Here is a 21597-nt window from a genome sequence, read left to right on the forward strand (position 1 = left end):
ACTACTTTCTCCCACTACTTCCTTCCCCATCGTCCGGGTCGTGACACGCGTGCAACCACGCGCGATCCGCCACCTGCGTCGGCTTTGCTCGCTCGCACTCGTCCACCAACCGTCCGTTTCTGTAAAACGCCACCGTCGGCGTCCATCGCACCGCGCGCGCCGTGAACGGCAGCGCGTCCACGTCCGCGTCCACGAACGCGACCTCGCCGCCCCAGCGCTCGCGCAGCGCGTCGATCGCGGGCGTCAACTTTGCGCAGTGTTTGCACCACTCGGCGCCGTAGTTGACGACCAACAGCCTCGATTTATGCGTCCTGAGCGCGTCCGCGAACGCCGCCTCGCTCTTGATCACCGCGCGCGCGGTCGCGCCGTCGCTCGTCGACGCCTCGGCCGCGCTCGCGCGACGCATCGCGCGCGCGACGCGAGATGGCGCCACACTTCGGGACGCACCGCCTCGGGACGGCGACGCCTTTGATGGATCACGAACGAGAATTACGCGTCGCCGAGCGCGCGGCGCGCGTCGCGGGAGCGGAGATCGCGCGCGCGTGGACGCGCGATCGCTCGAACGAGACGAGCGTGGAGTACAAAGGCGCGGTGGATCTCGTGACGGCGACTGATAAACTGTGTGAAGATTTAGTCTTGAGCGCGCTGCGGGAAGCGTTTCCAGAGGATGATGTCGTCGGAGAAGAGACGCACGCGGCGAGCGGGGCGAAAGAATTGTCGAAAACGACGTCGGTGAGGTGCTGGTACGTCGATCCGCTGGATGGGACGACGAATTTTGTGCACGGGTATCCGTTTAGTTGCGTGTCGGTGGGGTTGTGCGAGGGCGGCGAACCGACGGTGGGCGTCGTTTTTAATCCGATATCGGACGAAATGTTCACCGCGGTGCGAGGACGCGGGGCGTTTTTGAATGGGAAGAAAATTTCGTGCAGTGCGGTGCGAACGCTGGGGAAGGCGCTGATCGGAACGGAGATTGGCGTGCACAGGGACGGGAAGACGGTGGACGCGATTATGGGTCGCGTGCGAGCGTTGGTGGAAAAGTCACGCAGCGTGCGGTGCTCAGGGTCGTGTGCGATGAATATGTGCGGCGTGGCGATGGGTAGACTGGATGGGTTCTTCGAGATCGGGTTCGGCGGACCATGGGATTGCGTGGCGGGAACGATTATTGTGCGCGAAGCTGGCGGCGTCGTGTTCGATCCTTCGGGAGACGCGTTCGACATTTACGCGCGACGAGTGCTGTGCGCGAATGGAAATATCGGTGATGAATTCGTGAAAGCGCTAAGCGAGGTCCCAGATGGGCCGGGGGAACCTCAGCGACCGGAGATCTAGTGTGTTTTCCCGAGGCGGCGCTTGACGGCGCGCGAGCTGGCGTGCAGCGCGTGCTCGACGAAAACCGAGCACGTGTACAAGCCGCCCAAAATCGCACTGCACCCGAGCACCCATTCGAGGAGTGGTTTGCGCGTCTCCCGTGTAATGACCTATTAGCGAACGTGGTTAGTGTTTTGTAATTTTCGAGTTGAGTTTTTTACCTGCATTGGCGACAAGTCGTACGAAAACTTCACCACGGGACCGCGAGGGCGGCGAAATTCATCATCCATCGCATGCTCTTCCACGCGATCGTAATATATCATCTCGCGTTCTTCAGCGCTTCCGTGCACGTCGAAATGGTTGCTCGAAAATGTGTACTCGTAAATCTGAATCGGTGCCCCGTCAATCGGCGCAAACGTGCGTGGAATCACCTTCATGTAGTGTTCAAAAGCCGTTCTTCGATTTTCACGCGCGTCAAACTGGGCGCCGCCGCCGCCGTTGTCTTTCTTTGCGAATCTCCCTCCCATGTCCACTGGAATGAGGCTCCAAGCTTTGCGCAAATGTCGTGGAATGAAACTGGGTTTACCTGGAACGTGCTCGCCGAATGATAAGTGTCGAACGACGTGCGTCATGTCCACGTCCGCGAGCGAGTGCGATCGCGATCGAGGCACAAAATAAAACGCTCCCGGCACTCGATTGACGTTGAATTGACCATTCACGGAGCAACCAGGCGTTCTCACGACGGAATCGTGCCGACCGTCACCATCGGCATCGTGTCCAAAAACCGTGCCTCGTTTCTTTGGCGATGCCTCGTCGTTGCCGTCCTCTGTCGCGGCTTCGATTTCTTTCAGCAGAGAATCTGCGAAAGCCGCGATCGCTTCAGCGCTGCGCTTGCCGTGATACACCTCGAATTGAATGTTCTCAGCCTCGCGGTGTAACTCTGCAATCGACGTTTGATTTTCTTTCGAAGGATGCAAAGACCCGGCGCGATAGACGCGCACGGATGGGTACGCTTGCACGTGCAATTTCGAGCACAACTCGTCGTTCTTTTCCGTCGAGCAGTCCACGGAGGCCATGCCGAGCGAAAGTCGGGAGCGTCCGGTGCGACGCAACTCGAGACGCACCATCTCAGCCGCGTGCTCCCAGATCGGCGCGAAATTCCGACAGTGCAAACACCACGGCGCGTGAAAGTTCACGAGGAGTAATCCATGATGAACGCGAACCATGTGCTCGAACATGTCTAACCCCGCGATGTCGAATGCGATTCTTTTGTTGCCGTAGTGGTCGTAGTCGGTCGTAGTGCCGTACTCGAACGCGTCGTCCAGCGTCTCGGCGTTCACCGGCGCCGCGTGTTGAATGTTCATGTACTTCATAGGCCCGCTCAACGGATGTTTGTAGACGTTTTCACCGCTTATGTTCGTCTTTCGCGAGCCGATGGCGTCGACCACGTCCAGATGAAGGAACTCGCATTCGACGAATGGGAAATCCACGCGAACGTTCACTCGTAGCTTGGCGTCCGCGGTGTGATCGACGACGATGTCCGTGACGTACGTCGCCGCGAACAGCGCACTGACTTGCATCGTAAACAGCGCGATGAAGATCAACGAGACGACGATTGTGAATAAACCACCTCCAACCGTGCGCTCGGTGAAGCCTGAGATTTCAGGCGGCGCGTGGGCGTACATGTCAAGGCGTCGAAGGGCGTTGGCGCAGCGACCATCGTCGGGATAGTCGCCGGGAAGCGATGTCGCGCCAGTGCTCGTTCGACGAACCACCATGAATATCGCGCGCTGATGTGACGCCTCGTGAGCACGAGCAGTCGCGTCAGCAAAGGCGTTTGATTGTCCGAGGAAGCAACGTCGGCGCGACGAGACGGTTCGTCTTCAAGACGGCGGAGTTTCAAGAGATATTGAGAGTTTACAACAGAAAGATAAACTAACTAAAAAAATAGAACAAGACCCTACGTCGTCATCATGCTCAAGTTGTTGCGCACGTCAAAGTCGTTGTCATCGCACAGAGTGCGTCGGATGCACTTGTCCCAAATCAACAACGCCTCGTCGTTCGATTCGGGAAGCACACGGCGAAGGCGAACGGGCTCGCCCGTGGTCGTGCCGTCCGCCTCGGCGAATTCGGCGACGTTGAACTTGAAGAAGAATTTATTAGCCACCGCAGAGGTGACTTTATGAGGGTTGGTAACGATGGCGCGAACTTCGAGGTAGACGCTCGGCTTGCCGCATCGCGCTTCCTCCGCATTCACCGTGTGCAATACTTTGCATTTGAAACGAACGAGATCACCGATGTTCACGGGAAGCGTGAAATCGATATCGCTCATCTCAACGAACATCGGGTGCCCACCGGAGAAGAGCTGACAGTTCGCGAACGCGAGCTCGTACGCTCGGCGAAGTAGGAACCCGCCAAAGACTCTGCCAGAGAGGTTTCTTTGCTGCGGCTGCGCGACAAACATATTTTCCGCCATTGTCTGCGTCGTCATGACTTCATTATAACCGGCAGTCAACGCTGGCATCTCTTGGTTCAAGCATGCGCGTTCACGAATCGAGCGCACCCACTCCGTTCGATGTTTTATGAGCGTCTCGTTCAACACGGCGTCGCCCTTTTTCGATCTCAAACGCTTGCGCAAAATCGACGCTTGAATCTCTTGCGCTCGTTCTTTGTGTCGCCTCGACACGCAAACCAACGGGTTTACCGGCCATGATTTGTTTGTCTCCGGATCTCTCGCCACGAAGGTAAAATCTGCCGCCAATGCCGGTTCCGTGCGGTCGTCGTCCACCGTCGCATCCTCGACGGCGCCGTCGTCGTCCGCCTCCATACGAATCACCATACTCGACGTCCCCACGAACGCCACCTCCCCCCGCAATACCACATCCTTATCTAGCGACAAAGGTCGATTCAGTCGCACTCTATCGACGCTCGCCGTCACCAACTGCGGCGTCTTTGTCGTATCGTCGTCGTCGTCTGCGTGAAAAAACGCGATGTTTCCCGCGAGCGAGTCCAAATCTTCCAATATCCTCCCCATCCGCACCGCCCCACTGCCGTGCGATTTATACATTTCCCGCATTTCTTCATCGCTCTGCCACACGTACACGGCGCTGTGCGTCCTCGGTTCGCGCGGCAGAAGCTTTTCGCTCAGCTTCGTCGCCGCCTTGCCGCTCTCCGCCTTGCGCAGTCTCTCCCTCCACAGGTGTTTCGTGACGTGCGTGCGCGTGTGCGCGATGTGCACGTCCTCGGGCGTGCGCGAGGACGTCGAATACCACCGCGGAACGTCCGCTCGCGTCGCGCGATCGCTCGACGCGCGCGCGCGCGGCGACGAAACTTCCTCCGTCGACCTCGACGCGTCCGACCGCGGGACGCTTTCGAGCGATCCCGTCGCCGCGACGTCGCGCGCGCGCCAGGACGACGCCGCGCGCGACGCCGCGTGGCGTTTACGAGCGATCGCGCGCGCGAGCATGGGCGATGCGCGCGCGCGCGGGGCGTCGGAGTGTGTCGAGCGCGCGCTATCCAAATCTCGCGGAGGCATTCCGAGGCGCGCGGGCGGCGACGGAGCGGTCTGCGCGACGCCAGCGCGCGATCGAAGAGGCGCCCGCGATGGGGCTTCCGACGCATCGCGACAGCGACGCGCGCAGGCGTCGTAAGGGCGCGTCCGCGTCTTTGTTTTACGGTTCGACGTCCATCGCGACGGTGTTTCTCAACAAGTCCATCTTCGCGACGTGGAAGTTTAAGTTCCCGGCGACGCTCGTCACGGCGCAGACGATATTCACGGTGTTTGCCATCGTCGCGCTGGAGCACGTGGGCGCGATCTCGCCGCGGGGGGGGAAAGGGTTTCGCGGGAACTTTAACGCGAAGGCGTTCAAGCGCGTCGGCGTGGTGAGCGCGGTGTTTCAAATGAAACTCGTGCTCGACATGAAGGCGCTGTCGATGATAAACATCCCGATGTACGGGGTGTTGAAGTCGGCGACGACGCCGTTCGTGATGGCGATCGATTGGGTGATGATGGGGAAAGTGGCGCCGGCGCGCGTGCAGGCGGCGGTGTGGTTGACCACGCTCGGGGGAGTGTGCGCCGGTACGGGAGATTTGGAGTTTAATTTCCTAGGGTACCTAGTTGCGCTGTGCAGTGCGCTGTGCACGGCGATGTATGTTGTGTTGGTTGGTAAGATTGGGGACGAATTGCAGTTGGATTCGTTCACATTGTTGTTGTACAACTCGTTGTGGAGCGCGCCGTTGAGCTTGGCGATTTGTTTCGTGTTCGGCGAGCACCGCGGGTTATTGGATTATCCCTACCTCGGCCACTTTGGGTTTTTGATTGCTTTTTTGTGCTCGTGCTCGAGCGCGTTCATATTGAACTACGCGACGTACCTGTGCACGCAGCTGAACGAGGCGCTGACGACGTCGGTGGTGGGACGGACGAAAGGCATAGTTCAAGGCGTCTTCGGTTTGTTTGCGTTTCACGTGCGGGCGAGCGCGACAAACGTGGCTGGTATAATTTTGAACTCAGCGGGCGTGGCTTGGTATGCGTACGAAAAGTACACCGGGGCGAAGCGCTCGAGTCCGCGTGCTATCGCGCCGGCGACGCTCAACGCCTGCGTAATTCACCGCGAAGATAGCCAGCTCACGCTCGAGTCATCGGCACGGTCGGAGGGTGCGGTCGCGAACGAAAGACCGGTGGTTCCGACGAACGGGCGCATGGCGCTGAAAAACTCGCACCAGCACGCGCATTGACGGGTTTCTAGAATAAGCGATTTAATACATTCGTTGGCACATTGTTTTACTGTTACATGCTCGGTGTTTGAAAGAATCGTTTCGTAAGTTCATCAATCTTGGTGCTCGCGCACGGCCGCTCGCGCGTCGCGTGCCTCGTGCAACCGAGGGGGCAACCACGATGGGAAGATGGACGCAAACAAGCTATACACGAAAATTTTGATCTCGCCTATGTACGATGTCGGCATCGTCGTGTGCCCCGCCGCGTGCGTCGCCCTGAAAGGGGCGACGATCGGTTGATCTTCGTTCGCTGCACCGTCGGCGTTTCTTCCCTCGCCGCCGTTTCGTCTCGCATTTTGTCGCTCTAATCCGTTTCTACCGATGTTATCGTTGCCGGTGATCCACCGCGCGACCGGCGCCAGGGCGCCGGTTTGCTGCAGGTACACTAAGATCGCGACGCCAACGTACATGGCCGTCTTTGCCGCGCTCGCATCCTGCGACATAAAGAAAACCATCATGGCGAGCTTTAGGATGAGTTTCAAGTCGATGCGAATGTGAATCACTCGCACGCGCGCGCCCGGGGGAATGTTTAGCTCTGGCGGCAGCCCGTTCTCCATGCGTTGTCGCTGCTGCGCGTCGTCTACTCCGGTGCGCTCGTTCGCAGCATGTTCGCCGCTCGAAGCCGCATCGACGCGTAAAAAGTTGCCCACTCCCACGAGCGGTGGTGGACCCGGCGGCGTGGACGACGGCGATAAAGCCGCGAACGCGGCGTAGTACGCGGCTTGATACGTCGCGTTCATCAAAGGCGACGTCGCGTGCTCCAGGGCACTCGGCGACGCGCGCGGTGCGTCTTCGCGAAACATCGACACCGGTGATGCGAACGCGTTCGCCGAAACGTCTCCCCGAAACATCGCGGGCGTTCCCGGATCGGACGCGCCCGCGTCTCGCGCGTCGCCCCGCGTCGCCGTCGTCTCCCGCGCCTCGCTCGCCGGCACCGCAGTCTCGTGACCGCCCTCTTCGCGCGCGTCGCCCTCGCCGCCGCGCGCGTTCACCGCGCCCTCCGCCGTCGTCGTCGTCGTCGCCCGCGAATCCTCCGCCGACGTCTCCCGCGCGCTTCGCACCACGATGTGCACCACGTACTCCTCCGCCGCGCGCGCCTCTCCCTCCGTCCCCGACTCGTCTACCGTCGCCATTTCCGTTCGCCCGTCCCCCTCCCCCGCCGTCTCTCCGTACGCCGCGACGCTCTCTCGTCCCCGCGCGAACGCGTCTCGCAGCGTCTCGTCGTCTCGCAAAACCTTCCCCCCGTAAATCAGCACCACCGACTCCGCGTTCGGCGCGTCCCACACCGCGTTCACCACGAATCGTCGCTTCAGCGTCCCCACGTCCACGTCCAGGCTCCGCACGCGCACCGTGACGTCCGCGTTTTCGCCTCGCGCGTCCGGCGTCGCGCGTTTCAGCGTGATTTTGATCTCGCGTTCGCGTCGTCCCGGTGACGCGTCGCCGCTTCGCGTCGCCATCGCGCCGTCGGAAACGCGTCGGAAACGGGCCCGCGCGCGCGCGCGTCGCGCGCTCGCGCGCGCGTCGACGCGCGTCGCGTCGCGTCGCGTCGCGTCGCCGTCTGCGTCTCTTTTCTGACACACGGACGCAAAGAGGCGACGCCACGCATGAGATATCACACGGACCCAAAGAGGCGACGCGACGCGTGCGTCCGAGACGCGACGCATGCGTCTGACACACGGACCACACGCGCGCGCCGACGCGCCGCCTCCGCCGCGACGCAATCCGCGACGCGCGAACCGACGCGACGAACGACGCAGAATGATCTCGCGCGCGACGACGGTGGCGATCGCGCCGAACGCACGCGCGCAAACCCACGCGCGCCAACGACGCGCGCCGAGCGTGCGGGCGTCGACGTCGGCGCCGACGCTGGGCGGACGACGATCGGCGATCGTCGGCGGCGGCGCGGTGGCGCTCGAACAGCGCGCGATGGCGACGCGCGCGGAGCGACGACGGGTGGTGACGTGCGTGAAAACGAAGCGATGCGCGCGAGAGGGGTCGGACGCGACGAAAACGGCGACGGGCGAACGCGGGGGGGGGGGGATGAGTGAACGCGCGCGAGAGAGAGAGAGGGTTTGCCGTCGACGCGAGAGAGAGAGAGGGCGCGAGGGCGAGACGCGGTGCGGGAGAGACGCGGTGCCGGAGGGTGCGAAGGAAAGGGGATGAAGACTGACGAGGAGGCGCGTTTTCGGAACGTCGCAGTCGCGCCGGTGGTGTGGCGAAAGCCGCGCCGGGCGAACCGAAGAAGGTGTTCGGGTTGACCTTGCCGGAGGGCGAAGGGATCTCTTTCGCGATTCTCGCCGCCGGTTCCCTCGGTTCCGCGCTCGGTTTCGCCGCGCTTCAAGAGGGCGTGTTCCGCATTCCGGGCTTCAAGTTCTCGGCGTGGATGACGGTTTTGACGACGTTTACGTACTTTTTGTGCGGCGCGCTCGAGATGAAGCTCACCAAAGACTCCCGTAAGGGTTCTTGGAAGAACTACGGTATTCTTTCCGTGTACACCTACGGTGGTATGGCTTTGACCAACTACGCGTTGTCCTACTTGAACTACGCCACCCGCATCGTGTTCAAGTCCGCGAAGATCATCCCCGTCATGGCCTTCTCCGTCTTGATCGTCGGCAAGAAGTACAACTGGAAGGAGTGGTTGTCGGCGGCGATTCTCGTCGCGGGCATCGTCCTCTTCACCCTCGGTGACGTCGCGTCCTCCCCGGCGTTCGCGCCGATCGGTGTTGCGCTCATCGCCGCCGCCTTGTGCGTCGATGCGATCTGCGCTAACTTCGAGGAGAAGAACTTCTTCCGTTGCGAAACCCCGTCGACGACGCAGGAAGTGCTCTGCTACGCGTCCTTGATCGGTACCGCGTACGGTCTCGTCCCGCTCATCGCGTCCGGTGGCCTCGCTCCGGCGCTCGCTTTCTCTCAAGCGAACCCGCAAGTGGTGCCGATGATCATGGCCTTCTCCGTCATGGGCTACTCTTCCGTGTCTTTCATCCTCTCCCTCATCAAGTACTTCGGTGCCACCGAGGCTGAAATCGTGAAGTCGCTCCGCAAGGTGCTCTCCATCGTGATCTCCTTCGCCCTCTTCCCGAAGGAACTCAACTGGAAGTACATCGCTGGTTTCGCCGCCGTCGTCGTCTCCACGGTCTACACCTTCTACCTCAAGCAACAAAAGAACGCCGCCAAGGCTGCCGCCAAGGCTGCGGAATAATTCCGCCCGTCTTTCTCGCCGAGAAGGAGTGCGTTTTTTTTTCGAAGGGACAATTGAAATTTATCGACCACTTCGTTTAGCACGAAGTTTATTAGGGCAAACGATGGATTGGGTCGTCCGCTTTCTCGTCCGATCGAGCAAGCGCTTTCGAGTCATCGTTCGTCAATCGATTTAATTATGATGCATCACAAACACAGTTTTCGGTTCGTTCGCGTTCGCTTTTTCGTCGAGGTTTCTTGAAGTAAATATTGATTGCAGAATTCTATGTGTGCAATTAATCAACGCAACGCGGCGCATCATTACGATGCCCGCGCCGTCACTTCTCGCTAGGGAAGTGCGAGCCACAAACGCTCGGCGGAAGATCGAACGTCCTCGACGCGTATGTTTAGGCCAAAACTTGCGCCGGCTTGACTTAGGCGACGGCGTCGAAGTCAACCGGGTCGGACTTCCAGATGAGGAAGACGAACACGGAAACCAATTGAAGGGCAGCGATCGGGAAGAACAAGGAGTACGCCCAGTTGCCGCCGGTCATGGAAAGGAAAAGACCGGTGAAGAAGGTGGAAAGAGTCGACGCGATGGCCGCCGCCGTGTTGGTGACGCCCAACATGATGGACGCGTACTTCGGCGAAAGGTCTTGGTGACCGCAGAACAAACCAGTGCGGATGAACGCGGCGAAGCCGAAGGTGACGGACAGGAGACCGACAACCATGCCGATGGTTTGGTTCGTCACCGCGGCCACCGGGGTGGCGTTCACGATCAAGCCAATCATCGTGAGCGTCACGGCGCCGACGCCAAAGCAGAGCGTCTGCGAGCCCTTGCGAATTTGCGTTCGCGTGAGCTTCTTCTTCGCCTCGAGTTCACCGGCGAGTGGGGCGATGAGCGCGGTCACGATGACGGTGGACAAGTAAGGAAGAATGGAGAGGAAAGACGACTTGGACAAAGTCACGCCCATGGCGCTCGCCAAGAAGGACGGCAACCACGCGAGCAAGCCGTAGGAAAAGTAGTTCCACGTAAAGTGCGCGACGGTGAGCGCCCAAAACTGCGGGTTGCGCACAAAGGCGGCCCACGGGATGGAGAGACCCTTCTTAGCGCCGGTGGTTTCGACTTCCTTCATGTCCGTGGAGGAATCGCGCATGTAGGAGATGAACCACCACGCGCCCCAGAAGAAGCCGAGGGCGCCGAACAAGTAAAAGACGGCGGCCCAGCCGCCGAGGTGGAAGATGATCGGCGGCGCGATGAGCAAACCCAACAACGAGCCGACGTCGAGACCGCCGAAGGCGGAGGTCACGGCCTTCGATCGCTGGCTCGGCGGAACGCCCTTCGCCAACACGCCGGTCGCCGCGGACGGCGCGACGCCTTCGCCGAGACCGACCAAGAATCTCGACGCGAGCAGCGCCGGCATGCCGAGCGCCGCGCACCACGGCGCGATGAGCGTACCGAACGACCAGAGCATGACGCCCCAGAACAAGACGGCTTTACCGCCGTACTTACTCGCCAACCACCCACCCGGGATCTGCGTGAACGAATAACCCCAGAAGAACGCGGACGCGACCAAGCCCTTTTGCGTCGCCGTCCACCCGAACGACTCCGCCATCGGCACGATGGCCACCGACATGTTCACCTTGTCCAAGTTACACAGCACGAACGCGATGAACAGCGCGAACACCATCCCCCATCGCTTCTTTTGCCCTCCCTCGGTCATATCGAACACCTCTTCCTCCGGCGGATCGTTCGGGTTGATCTCGATCGCCCCGCCCCCCGCGCGTCTCGCCGCGCGCGCCGCGCGCTTTTGCCCTAAGCCGATCGCCGATCGCGTCTCTCGCGCGCTTTTCGCGCCCACCGTCGACGCGCGCGAGGCGCGCGCCCCCTCACATCGCGCGATCGTCACCGTCTCCGCCCGCATCGCCCGCGCGCGCGTCCCTCGTCGTCGCCTCGTCGTCGTCGTCGTCGCCCGCGCCGTCGCGTTCGCCATCGCCGTCGCGTTCGCCATCGCCGACATCATCGTCGCGCGCGTCGCGCGTTTTGACGCCCGCGGTCCGGTGCGCCGTCGCGCGTTCGAACGCCGTTCGATCGACGGTCTCGCGAGTCGGGTCGATCGCGATTCGCACGTCGCGCGCCGTCGTCTCGCGTCGCGTCGCGTCGATCGCGCGATCGCGCGATCCGCCGCCGGCGCGCCGAGCCGTTCGAACGCGCGTTTCAGTACACCTAAACCCTATACTTTTTTATGTATTTCGCGCGCGCGTCGTGATCTTTGATGCGGTCGAACAGGCGTCGAAGGCGACGATGCGAGACGACGCGAGACGACGCGGCGTCGCGGTCGGTCGCGCGCGGCGATCGGCGTTCGCGACGTCACTCGACGGGCGACGACGACGACGATGATGATGGCGATGACGACGACGACGACGACGTCGATGAACGCGGGACGACGACGAGACGCGAGGACGTCGTTCGGACGCGCGACGACGACGCGGGCGACGCGGGCGACGCGCGCGACGACGACGACGACGACGGCGTTCCTGAACTTTGGCGGGAACAGGGCCGCCGCGGGGGGGGCGGTGGACGCGACGCCGTACGTGTGCGTCGACTGCGGGTACGTGTACAGGGGGGGGGACTTTAAGAAGTTGCCGAACTCGTACCGGTGCCCGACGTGCAACGTCGGGAAGAATCGATTCAAGGCGCAGGGAGGGTCGTCGATGCTGGCGCAAAAGAAGGCGAACAAGGCGGCGTTTCGGGCGAGACGCGAGGCGGCGAGCAAGGGAGGGAAGGCGACGAGCGGACGCGAGGCGTTGAAGCAAAAGATGATGGACGCGCAGGCGGAGAAGGATAAAAAGCGCGGGTGGTTTTAAACGTCGATCGAACGGACGCCGAGGCGCGAAAATCGAAGCGCTTCTCGCTTTTAATTAAAGACCTCTTCTACTCGAGCGCGCGACGATCGTCGTCTCGTCTAGTCCAAAACCTTGGCGACGACGCCCGCGCCGACGGTGCGACCGCCCTCGCGAAGGGCGAAGCGCAAACCGGGCTCCATCGCCACCGGATGGATGAGCTCGAAGACGGCGGTGACGTTGTCGCCCGGCATGACCATCTCCGTGCCCTCGGGCAAGGTGATGTTGCCGGTGATGTCAGCCGTGCGCATGAAAAATTGCGGGCGATAGTTGGAGAAAAACGGCGTGTGTCGACCGCCCTCTTCCTTCTTCAGCACGTAAATCTCAGCCTCGAACTTGCTGTGCGGCTTGATCGACCCGGGCTTGCACAAGACTTGCCCGCGCAAAATTTCGTCGCGCTTCAACCCGCGAAGCAACAACCCGCAGTTGTCGCCGGCTTGACCTTCGTTGAGCGTCTTCTTGAACATCTCCACCCCGGTCACCGTGGTCTTCTTCGTGGGCGTGATGCCGACGACGTCGACGTCGTCACCGGTGCGAATGATGCCTTGCTCGACGCGACCGGTGGCGACGGTGCCGCGGCCTTGAATGCTAAACACGTCTTCGACGGGCATCGAGAACGGCTTGTCCAAAGCGCGCGCGGGTTCGGGGATGTATTCATCGATCGCCTTCATCAATTCAACGATCTTGTCTTTCCCGATCGCGGGCTCCGTGCCCTTCAACGCGTGCAAAGCCGAGCCTTTAATGATCGGAATGTCGTCGCCGGGAAACTTGTAAAAGCTCAACAATTCGCGAAGCTCCATCTCGACCAACTCCACGAGCTCTTCGTCGTCCACCATGTCCACCTTATTCATGAACACCACGAGCGATGGCACGCCAACTTGTCGGGCGAGCAAAATGTGTTCCCGCGTCTGCGGCATCGGCCCATCCGCCGCGCTCACGACGAGAATCCCGCCGTCCATCTGCGCCGCCCCGGTGATCATATTCTTCACGTAATCCGCGTGTCCCGGGCAATCCACGTGCGCGTAGTGCCTCGTCGCCGTCTCGTACTCCACGTGCGAGGTCGAGATCGTGATCCCTCTCGCCTTCTCCTCGGGCGCCTTATCGATCTGATCGAACGCGATCTCCTTCGCGCCTCCGATCTCCGCCATCACCTTCGTGATCGCCGCCGTGAGCGTCGTCTTCCCGTGATCGACGTGTCCGATCGTCCCCACGTTCAGGTGCGGCTTCGATCGCGTGTTGATGTCGTACGCCGCGTACGTTCGCCGCATCTCGCCTCGTCCCAGCGCGCGTCGCGCCGTCGCCGTCGCCGTCGCCGTCCCCGTCCCCGTCGTCCCCATCATCGCCGCCGCCGAGGTTTCCATCGTCGCGTGCGGCGCGCGTCGCGTCGCCGTCACCTTCGCGAGGCGCGTCATCGCGCGTCGCATCGCCATCGTCGAGACGCGCGAGCCGTCGCGGTGTGACGCGCGTCGGTCGCGCCGCGCATCCGATTCCCATCGTTCGCGCGATTCGCGTCGACGCTTTCGTCGGCGCGTCGCGGACGCGTCTCGTGCGCGTCTCGGGACGGGATTTGGTGCGACGTGTCCGAATGTCCGAACGTGCGCATCCAACCGATCGTGTGGGTAAACAGTCCGCGGTGTGGATCGCGCGCGACGGTCCGCGGCGCGGATTCGAATCCGCGGCATCGCGCGTCGCGACGGACGACGACGATGGCGAACGCGACGCGACGACGAAAAAGCCGCGACGACGAAAGAGACGACGCCGAGAGCGACGAAAAAGACGCGCGGACGACGACGACGCGGACGCGGACGGCGACGACGCGGAAAGGCGGAGACGAGGCGGACGCGCGGACGCGCGATGGGAAAAAAGATGCGGACGACGACGGCGCGGAAGACGACGGACGGGACGAGACGCTGGAGCGAGGGAACAGCGAGTACGTGGGGGTGCGAGACGAGGACGCGGCGGCGCTGTCGCGACGGTACGCGGAAAACGCGGAGGCGCGGTTGACGCGAGCGGGGAAGGACGCGGAGACGATGAGCGCGGAGGAACGGGAACGGTTGACGAGCGAGGTGATGCGGTACGTGCTGTTCGCGTCGCATCAAAATCGAGGCGCGCCGGTGCTGCGAAGCAAGATCGGGGAGGCGATGAGCGCGATCGGGGGGGCGGGAACGAAGAAGGGGGCGGGATCGTACATCGTGGCGCTGGCGCAAAAGAAATTTTTGGATATTTTTGGGTTTGAAATGATAGAGCTCTCGCGGGCGCAAAGTCGGAATAAGAGACCGGCCAAGACGGTGAACGAATCGCAAGCGGCTTCGGCGAAGTGCTACGCGTTGCGAAGCGTTCTTCCGGCGCAGATGCGAAGGAAATTCGTGGACGATCCGTCGGCGACGGCGGCGCGCGGATTCGCCATCGTCGTCGCCGCGCTCGTGCAAATCTCAAACGGTTGCATTCGCGAGGAAACGCTGTTCGAGCAACTCGCCCAGCTCGGCGTGGTGTCGGGTGAGCATCTCAGCGAAAATCACGCCGAACTTGGCGATGTGCGTGCATTAATGGCGCTGCTCGTAAAGCGACGCATCTTCATGCGCGAGCACTCGAGTTACGACGATCCGACGATGGGGTACTCCTACGAGCTCGCCGAAGGTGCGGAAGCCATCATCGGCTACGAAAACATCGATAAATTCATCAACGAGTCCATGCGCTCGCAAATTGCGACGGTTTAGCTGTAATTGTTCGTTTTTAACGCGAACCGAAACTCCTCTTCCATTTCGACGTGCTCGCCCCTCGAGTCTTCAAACGTCCGCGCGTCGACGAATCATGGCCTTCTTCGCCCGCGCGGCGAAAGAAATCCCTCCGGGGATCACGAGTGACGACGTGCGATACATCTCGATCACCATCGTCGCCCTGACGTGCGTTTTCGTGACGTTGAATCGGTTCCTCTGTCCCAAGTTTGCCCCGAGGTTCATGCGTAAAGAGCCGTTCTTGCTCGCGTTTGAGCTCACGTGCTTCGCGCCGTTGGCGTATTGCGCGTACGTCGGCACCCGTGGATGGTTGTACGACCTCAACGTCGGCTACGAGACGCCGCATCAGCGGCTGCACAAACCCCTTCCGTTGAGCTCGCGGAAGATGATTTTGTGCAACTGCGCGTTTCAAATCTGGGACTTCATTATTTCGCTGCGACACGCGCAGTTGAACTCGATCGAGATGTTGATGCATCACGCCCTAGCCGCGGCGTTGTGCTTGGCGGGTTTGCACATTGGATTTGGGCAGTATTACGGCTTGTTCTTTATGGGCGTCACGGAGACGTCTTCGCTCCCGCTCGTGTGGGTGGATCTCGGAAAGTATTATCCAGAGCTCGCGAAGCGATGTTCCGGCATGGATTTACTCGCGAAGGTGATATTCGGTCTGATGTTTATAGCCGTTCGTGACGTTTTGTTCATGAAACATTCCATCACGCTTTGGAAGGATTCGTTCGCGGTGCTCGCCGCGGGCACGGCTAAATTCCCAGGCGTCACGAAGGCGTTCTTGGTGACCAATCTCTTCTTCAACGTCTTGCAAATCGCTTGGACGAAGAAGCTGCTCGATGGACTATTTGAACTGATCAACGGGGGCGGCAAGGACGAGGCGGACAAGGACAAGGAAGAGTAGACTAAACGACTTGTAAATATTGAAAGTGTGAGCGCGTTATTGCACTCGACATCCGTGCGTACCCGGTGAGTCTAATCTATCAATCACTCTGCTCGCGTCGAGGTGCTTACCCGGTGACCGCGTCGAGCGATCGAATAACGCGCGACGCGTGCCATCCGGAGTGGCATCCGGTTCCGGATGCGACGCGTATGACCGTGGCGTCCTCGGCGAATCGCGCGCGAGGTGTACTCTCGACGCTTGAGAATCCTTAAACGTCACTCGTCGCGGAGACGAGGAGACTTGCCCGAGTCTCGAGGGCGTCGTCGGCATCGAAACAGTTCTCACTCGCGATGGCGTCGATGGTGCGCTGGCACCAGTTTGATGGGTGGAGTCTCGACTCGTGTTCAATACGGTTTCGTACCCTTCTCTGCGCATCCTCGCGAGCTCGCTCAGCAAGCGATCTCGACTGAGCAAAAGCTCTTGCTCTGTCGCGCTCGCGACGGCCACGGCGTGAGATGAGCGACGACGAACGTCCGCTAATTCGCCCTCGTGCTTTAACTCCAGCTCTTCTATTCGATTTTTAGCCTCATTCAACTGCGACTCTAGCTGTCGCTGGCGTTGGAACTCTTCCGCCTCGCGTTGGCGCAGGTAGTCTCCCTCGCTCATCAGGGCCTCTTCCATGCGTTCGCGCGTTGATCTAGCGTCCGCCAGCTCTCTATCTAGACGCTCGATTTCCATCGTCGCCGCCGCCGCTGTATCTTCCATCTCAGTCGCGTGCACGAGCGCCTCGTCGAGCTGCTCCCTGAGCTCGGACGAGTACGCTTTTTCGACTTGTAAATTCTCTCGTACCAACTTCAACTCCTTCTCCCTGTTCTCTAATCTCTCCTTCAGCGAACTCACGCGTTTCTGCAACTCCGCGCTGAGCTTGGTCTCCGACCGCAGCGCGCTCTCGAGCGATTCCCGCCCCGCGGCCTCGGCCGCCAGAAGTTCATCCTTTGCTTGCAGAGCGATTTCCATAGCGCCAAAGGTATCGATGATTCTCCCTCGCGTGTCCATCGTCGACCCCGAGTGCTGCGGAGAGTCGATATAGGCACCAGAATTAACCTCGCCCGGCGATGCCGCCGTCGGTATCAGCGCTCGCACGCGCGCGTCTCGAGGCTTTTCCGCCCGCGCGTTCGCCCGCTTCGTCCCGTTCGCTCGCGCGTCCCGAAACGCTTCCACGAACGCCGTCGCCTCCCCGGGCGTCTCCGCGCACAAAAACACACCATCATTCACATTCTTCACCTCGATGTACACCCCACATCCCGCCTTCCCTCGTTCGCCGTGTATGTTCAACGACGACGCGACGCACCCGCGCACGTCGTCGAGCGCCACCGACGAGCTCGCCTTATCGCTCGTCGCGTCCTTCCGAAACTCCAATCGATCGCCCACGACGCGCGCGAAGCGACGATTCCAGCACTTCGTCACGTCGTTGCGCTTCGAGATCCACATCCCTCGCCGCAGGCATCCGTCGTCGTCGCCGTCGTCCGCGGCGTCGTTCGCGACGTCATCGCCTCTCGCGCGCGCGCCGTCGACGCTCGACGCGCGCGCGTTCGCCGTCGACGCCGCGTTGGGCATCGTCGGTGACGCCGCGCGCGCGCGCGACGCCGTCGCCGTCGCGCGCGCGCGACCGGAGTCGCCGTCTGACGCCGCGACGCAACGGTCGGTCCCGCGTCAGACGGCGACGCGCGAATGGACGACGACGGCGACGGCGACGACGCGCTCGCGGCGCGACGATGCGAATCGAACGCGAGCATGCGCTCGATCGATTACCTCGTGCGCGGCGAGCGGGTGAAGACGAACGCGCGGCTGCGCGCGTTCGCCGAGACGGAGGTGTGTCGAAAAATGCTGCGCGACGAAAACTACGCGAGCTGGGCGCGGCGCAAGGGGCGCGCGCTGCGAAAAGAGATCGCGGAGGCCATGGTGACGTGCGCGTTCATTCGTGAGGAGCTGGTGGCGATGGATGGGAGCGCGCGCGGGGAGAAATCTATCGTGGTGTTTGACTTGTGCAGCGGTAAAGGTTTGACGTCGAGCGTGTGCGCGGAAACGTTGGGGAAGAATTGTGAGGTAATCATGGTTGACAGCGATCGTAAAATGAAGTTGACGCATTTGGATAGCGAGAGACAGGTGGTCCACTTCGCGCTGGACGTGTACGACGAGGCGTTGGACGAGATGATGGCGCGAGCGCGAGCGAGCGGCGCTCGGGTCGTCGTGTGCGGCGTACACCTGTGCGGCGATTTGTCGCGAAGAAGCATCGAGTTGTGGTCGAAATACGGGGATATTTTAGTATTGTCGCCGTGCTGCTTAGTGCGCGAGGTTCGTTCGCAGAAGCGCCCGCACGGGACGTTTGGGTACGGCTTGCCCGAGGTGGCGACGCGCGTCGGCGGAGATTCGTACGATTTGTGGAACAAATTGCTCTTCGCGCACGTCCCCACGCACGTCGGGCCGTTTTTCGCGCGCGTCATTAAACGTCAAGCCGTGGTCGAGGATATGTTGACCGAAAAGAATCGATTCATCATCTGTCGACGATGCGAAGACGTCTCGGTGGAGCGTTGCGAAGTCGCCGTGGCGCGCGCGAGCGTCTGAAAATGTCTGAGAAATTACAACACATCATCGTCATGGTAGATTTAGAGTAAGTAGTCGTATAAGATGTTGTTAGCAGCTTAGCATCCACGCGACTTTGAGCGTCGGCGTGGAGCACGTCGCGTCACTTCGCTCGCGGCGGCTGAATCATCGTTTAAAATCGACGTTCGCTCTCGAAAATGTGATCCATGTTCATGGACACCCCCGACACAAGCTGGGACAAATCCTCACCGGGTTGGTCCGCCAACTTCCAAACGCGCTTATCCGCAGCCGTGAGCGGGAATTCCTTGAAGTACGCCTCGGAGCCGCCTTGAATAATCTTGCACTGGGTGTACCCAGCCTTCGTGATCCCTCGCCACGCGATCTCGCTTCGCTCCGTGCCGTCATCGCACACCAACAAAATTCGGCTCAGCGTGTTCGGGAACTCGTCTCTGATCTGGCCCATGAAGTACGGGTTCATCTCGACTTCGCCCGTCTCTTCGTCGAACACCGCCAGGCAAATCTTCTTCCACGTCGACTTGCTCCCCTCTTGCCACTCCTCGGGCGAGCGAATGTCGACGATGACGAAACCGCGTCCGATGGTGTCTTTGACGTCCGCGATCGGGCACTGCGCCTTGGCGAGCGCTTCGTCCACGTCCGCGGACGCGCGCGCGATGTGTCTCGCGGGGCGGCGCGCGTTCGCGCGCGACTTGGACGTCTTGAAGGCGGTCGTGCGCGCGATGGCGCGCGCGCTGAGCGTGGCGATGGAAGACATGGTGCTTCGTACGGTTTAGGGAATTGGTCCGGTGCGGAGAGTGGCGCGGGCGACGTCGACGCGTCGCGTAAGGGCCGGCGCGATGTCGACGTCTCGACTTGGGATGCGCGTACATTTAGATGGCGTTTAAAATTCTAGAATATTGCATCCAGGGACATTTATGACCATTATCCAAAACGAGGCCCCCCTGAGTCGCGAGCGCGCGCGAGCCTCACGACGCGCTCGAGCGCTCCTTCGACGCGGCGTCGACGCGGTCGTCGCGCAAGATGGACTTGAACGCGATGCCGTTGATGCGGCAAAATAATATAAAGCTCGCCAAACCGTAGTACGCGAATGTGATCCACCAGATGTAGGAATACTTGGCGAGGCCGAAGACGTGCGTGTTGAGATACGACATCGCCGCGCCGAAACCGAGCAACCCGATGGCGGTGAGACCGGCGAGGAAATTCAGCGCTCGAGCGGCGACCATGACGCCGTAGAGCGATTTGGAGATGATGTTTGCGGAAACCGCGGCGGACATGGGGAGAACGACGGAATGGAGCTGCGCGATGACGGCGGCGTCGGTGGTGAAGACGCCGGCGCAGAGGTAACAGCACGCGGCGAAACCGGAGGAACAGGTGGCGGCGGTGAACAGACCGAACTGGAACAGGATCATCGCCATCTTACGTGCGTTCGCCTTCGAGGGCGTGATTATGTGCTCGGGCATGAACGCTTGCCCGGCTTGCACCAAAGGATCGCCGCAGAGGACGGTGAAGGAGAAGAGCGTCGCCGCGATTCTGTGCGCCGCGGAGACAGTGACACCGAGCGAGTTTGCCTGGAGGATCTGCGTGGTATAAATAGCCAACAACGCTGCGACCAAAAACGTGATCGGGCCGAAGAACGCCATAGTCGGCGCCATTTGCGCCTTGGTGGGAATCATCGCTCGAAGAAACGAACGCGAACCGTCGCCAAAATTTTGCCTCGGTGGAAACTTTAAGAGTCCGCGTCGATGAAGCAAGACCGTGATGGCGATCAAACCGGTGTATAATGACGCCGTCGTCGCCCACGCGGCGCCCGCGGCGCCGGTTTTAAACACCGCCACCATGAGATAATCACCCACGAAATTCACCACCGCCGCGAGCGCGACGCAGAGCAGCGGCCCCACGGTGTCTTTTCTCGCCACCAAAGTCGCGTACGCCGACGCCGTCAAGAACGCCGCGGGCATCGCCAAGCCACGAATGCGCGTGTATCCCGCCGCGATCGTTTTCACCTCTCCCGTGACGCTCAGTAAATCTAACAGCGCGTCCGTGCGAGCGAGCAACAGCGCGCCCACGGCGAGCGAGCTCGCGCCGGCGATGAACAGCGCGCCGTACACCTTCCCGTTCAGCTCATCTTCGTCCTCGCCGCTCGCCACGCCTCGACTCACGATGGACGTCAAACCAGCGGTGATGAACGCGAACAACGACACCGAATAATCCGTCAACGGCGTCGACACCCCCAACGCCGCCAGCGCCACCGCGCTCGCCTCCCCCGCGCACCGTCCCACGAACGCCGTGTCCGTCATCGTCAGCAGCGGCGATATCAAATTCGACGCCAACAGAGGCGCGCAAAATCCCATCAGCGCTCGCAGCTCTCGTCTCGCGTTCAGCGTCCGTCCGTCCGTCCCCTCGTTCGCGCTCGCCGCTCGCGTCCGCTCGCGCGCGCGTCGCCCCGCCTCCTCGCGCGCGCGCGCGCGCGTCGCCCGTCCCGCGCCCGATCTCGTTCCCGTTTTCACCGTCGCCGCGATCGCGTCTCGCGTCGACGCGCGCGCGACGCGTCCGCGCCGTCGCGTCGTCGTCTCTCTCGTCGTCGTCGCCGTCCCCGTCGTCGTCGTCGTCCCCGTCGTCGCGCGCCGTCGTCCCCGCGCCGCGCGCGCGACGCCCGCGGTCGCCGCGGTCGCCGGCGTCGTCGTCGCCGCCGTCGTCGCCATCGCGTCGACCGACGCGCGTCCGACGACGACCGCGACCGGCCGCGCGCGGGTCGTTATGAAACCCGAGGGTTCGCGCGCGCCGCGTCGTCGGGAATGCAAAGCGTCATTTCGAGGCTGAGCGATTGAAGGCGGGCGAACGGAGGACGACGAGCGATTCAACGAGAGACGCGGGCGAGTCCGGAGCGATGCGCGACGCGGTGGAGGACGCGATGGCGCGCGCGACGCGAACGCGGGCGCGAAGGCGCGCGACGCGGGACGCGCGAAAGGGGGAACGACGGACGTTCGGGACGGCGGCGAACGCGCGGGACGACGCGGGGCGCGAGCGCGGGTACCTGAAGAAGAACGAAGGCGCGTGGGCGGCGATCGGGGCGGCGATCGCGCGCGAGGAAGACGCGGTGAGGCGGGAGGCGCGAGTGAGACGCAAGGCGGCGACGCCGGGACGGGGAGAGACGTGGACGGCGCGAAGAGACGGCGAGGCGAGGAATTGGGTGCG

The 21597-nt window shown here is 61.8% G+C and overlaps 16 protein-coding genes across 16 annotated transcripts; 7 read left to right on the plus strand and 9 right to left on the minus strand.

The window, feature by feature from the left end:
• Positions 1-46: 46 nt before the first annotated feature.
• On the minus strand, positions 47-289 carry OSTLU_9279 (predicted protein; the record flags this gene model as incomplete). Its single annotated transcript, XM_001418074.1, has 1 exon — positions 47-289. A coding segment is annotated over one exon (243 nt), but the record flags the coding sequence as incomplete, so codon positions are not given.
• A 182-nt stretch (positions 290-471) lies between these two features.
• Positions 472-1326, plus strand: OSTLU_38679 (predicted protein; the record flags this gene model as incomplete). The annotated part of the gene is made up of 1 exon (XM_001417836.1): positions 472-1326. The coding sequence occupies one exon, from the start codon at positions 472-474 to the stop codon at positions 1324-1326; it is 855 nt and encodes a 284-aa protein (XP_001417873.1).
• A 152-nt stretch (positions 1327-1478) lies between these two features.
• On the minus strand, positions 1479-3083 carry OSTLU_87395 (predicted protein; the record flags this gene model as incomplete). The annotated part of the gene is made up of 1 exon (XM_001418075.1): positions 1479-3083. One exon carries the CDS (start codon positions 3081-3083, stop codon positions 1479-1481), a length of 1605 nt encoding a protein of 534 aa, XP_001418112.1.
• A 182-nt stretch (positions 3084-3265) lies between these two features.
• Positions 3266-4372, minus strand: OSTLU_38503 (predicted protein; the record flags this gene model as incomplete). Its single annotated transcript, XM_001418076.1, has 1 exon — positions 3266-4372. One exon carries the CDS (start codon positions 4370-4372, stop codon positions 3266-3268), a length of 1107 nt encoding a protein of 368 aa, XP_001418113.1.
• Positions 4373-4849: 477 nt separating this feature from the next.
• Positions 4850-6042, plus strand: OSTLU_49558 (DMT family transporter: UDP-glucuronic acid/UDP-N-acetylgalactosamine). The gene has a single exon (XM_001417837.1). It carries the CDS (start codon positions 4909-4911, stop codon positions 6037-6039), a length of 1131 nt encoding a protein of 376 aa, XP_001417874.1. The 5' UTR covers positions 4850-4908; the 3' UTR covers positions 6040-6042.
• Positions 6043-6131: 89 nt separating this feature from the next.
• OSTLU_15593 (predicted protein) lies at positions 6132-7535 on the minus strand (the record flags this gene model as incomplete). The annotated part of the gene is made up of 1 exon (XM_001418077.1): positions 6132-7535. The coding sequence occupies one exon, from the start codon at positions 7533-7535 to the stop codon at positions 6132-6134; it is 1404 nt and encodes a 467-aa protein (XP_001418114.1).
• A 271-nt stretch (positions 7536-7806) lies between these two features.
• OSTLU_45749 (DMT family transporter: UDP-galactose/UDP-glucose) lies at positions 7807-9294 on the plus strand. Its single transcript, XM_001417838.1, has 2 exons — positions 7807-8039; positions 8278-9294. Exons 1-2 carry the CDS (start codon positions 7837-7839, stop codon positions 9275-9277), a joined length of 1203 nt encoding a protein of 400 aa, XP_001417875.1. The 5' UTR covers positions 7807-7836; the 3' UTR covers positions 9278-9294.
• A 395-nt stretch (positions 9295-9689) lies between these two features.
• On the minus strand, positions 9690-10979 carry OSTLU_38823 (MFS family transporter: phosphate/sugar; the record flags this gene model as incomplete). The annotated part of the gene is made up of 1 exon (XM_001418078.1): positions 9690-10979. The coding sequence occupies one exon, from the start codon at positions 10977-10979 to the stop codon at positions 9690-9692; it is 1290 nt and encodes a 429-aa protein (XP_001418115.1).
• Positions 10980-11688: 709 nt separating this feature from the next.
• OSTLU_31919 (predicted protein) lies at positions 11689-12123 on the plus strand (the record flags this gene model as incomplete). Its single annotated transcript, XM_001417839.1, has 1 exon — positions 11689-12123. One exon carries the CDS (start codon positions 11689-11691, stop codon positions 12121-12123), a length of 435 nt encoding a protein of 144 aa, XP_001417876.1.
• A 98-nt stretch (positions 12124-12221) lies between these two features.
• On the minus strand, positions 12222-13427 carry TufM (Translation elongation factor, mitochondrial; the record flags this gene model as incomplete). The annotated part of the gene is made up of 1 exon (XM_001418079.1): positions 12222-13427. One exon carries the CDS (start codon positions 13425-13427, stop codon positions 12222-12224), a length of 1206 nt encoding a protein of 401 aa, XP_001418116.1.
• A 762-nt stretch (positions 13428-14189) lies between these two features.
• OSTLU_38527 (predicted protein) lies at positions 14190-14876 on the plus strand (the record flags this gene model as incomplete). Its single annotated transcript, XM_001417840.1, has 1 exon — positions 14190-14876. One exon carries the CDS (start codon positions 14190-14192, stop codon positions 14874-14876), a length of 687 nt encoding a protein of 228 aa, XP_001417877.1.
• A 94-nt stretch (positions 14877-14970) lies between these two features.
• On the plus strand, positions 14971-15801 carry OSTLU_92819 (predicted protein; the record flags this gene model as incomplete). The annotated part of the gene is made up of 1 exon (XM_001417841.1): positions 14971-15801. The coding sequence occupies one exon, from the start codon at positions 14971-14973 to the stop codon at positions 15799-15801; it is 831 nt and encodes a 276-aa protein (XP_001417878.1).
• Positions 15802-15837: 36 nt separating this feature from the next.
• Positions 15838-17397, minus strand: OSTLU_15598 (predicted protein; the record flags this gene model as incomplete). Its single annotated transcript, XM_001418080.1, has 1 exon — positions 15838-17397. One exon carries the CDS (start codon positions 17395-17397, stop codon positions 15838-15840), a length of 1560 nt encoding a protein of 519 aa, XP_001418117.1.
• Positions 17398-17511: 114 nt separating this feature from the next.
• On the plus strand, positions 17512-18405 carry OSTLU_92821 (predicted protein; the record flags this gene model as incomplete). Its single annotated transcript, XM_001417842.1, has 1 exon — positions 17512-18405. One exon carries the CDS (start codon positions 17512-17514, stop codon positions 18403-18405), a length of 894 nt encoding a protein of 297 aa, XP_001417879.1.
• Positions 18397-19186, minus strand: OSTLU_31925 (predicted protein). The gene has a single exon (XM_001418081.1). It carries the CDS (start codon positions 19154-19156, stop codon positions 18557-18559), a length of 600 nt encoding a protein of 199 aa, XP_001418118.1. The 5' UTR covers positions 19157-19186; the 3' UTR covers positions 18397-18556.
• Positions 19187-19367: 181 nt separating this feature from the next.
• On the minus strand, positions 19368-20753 carry OSTLU_31926 (MOP(MATE) family transporter: multidrug efflux; the record flags this gene model as incomplete). The annotated part of the gene is made up of 1 exon (XM_001418082.1): positions 19368-20753. One exon carries the CDS (start codon positions 20751-20753, stop codon positions 19368-19370), a length of 1386 nt encoding a protein of 461 aa, XP_001418119.1.
• Positions 20754-21597: the final 844 nt, after the last annotated feature.

The sequence above is a fragment of the Ostreococcus lucimarinus genome, chromosome 5 (assembly GCF_000092065.1).
Source record: "Ostreococcus lucimarinus CCE9901 chromosome 5, complete sequence".
NCBI classification, from domain to species: Eukaryota; Viridiplantae; Chlorophyta; class Mamiellophyceae; order Mamiellales; family Bathycoccaceae; genus Ostreococcus; species Ostreococcus sp. 'lucimarinus'.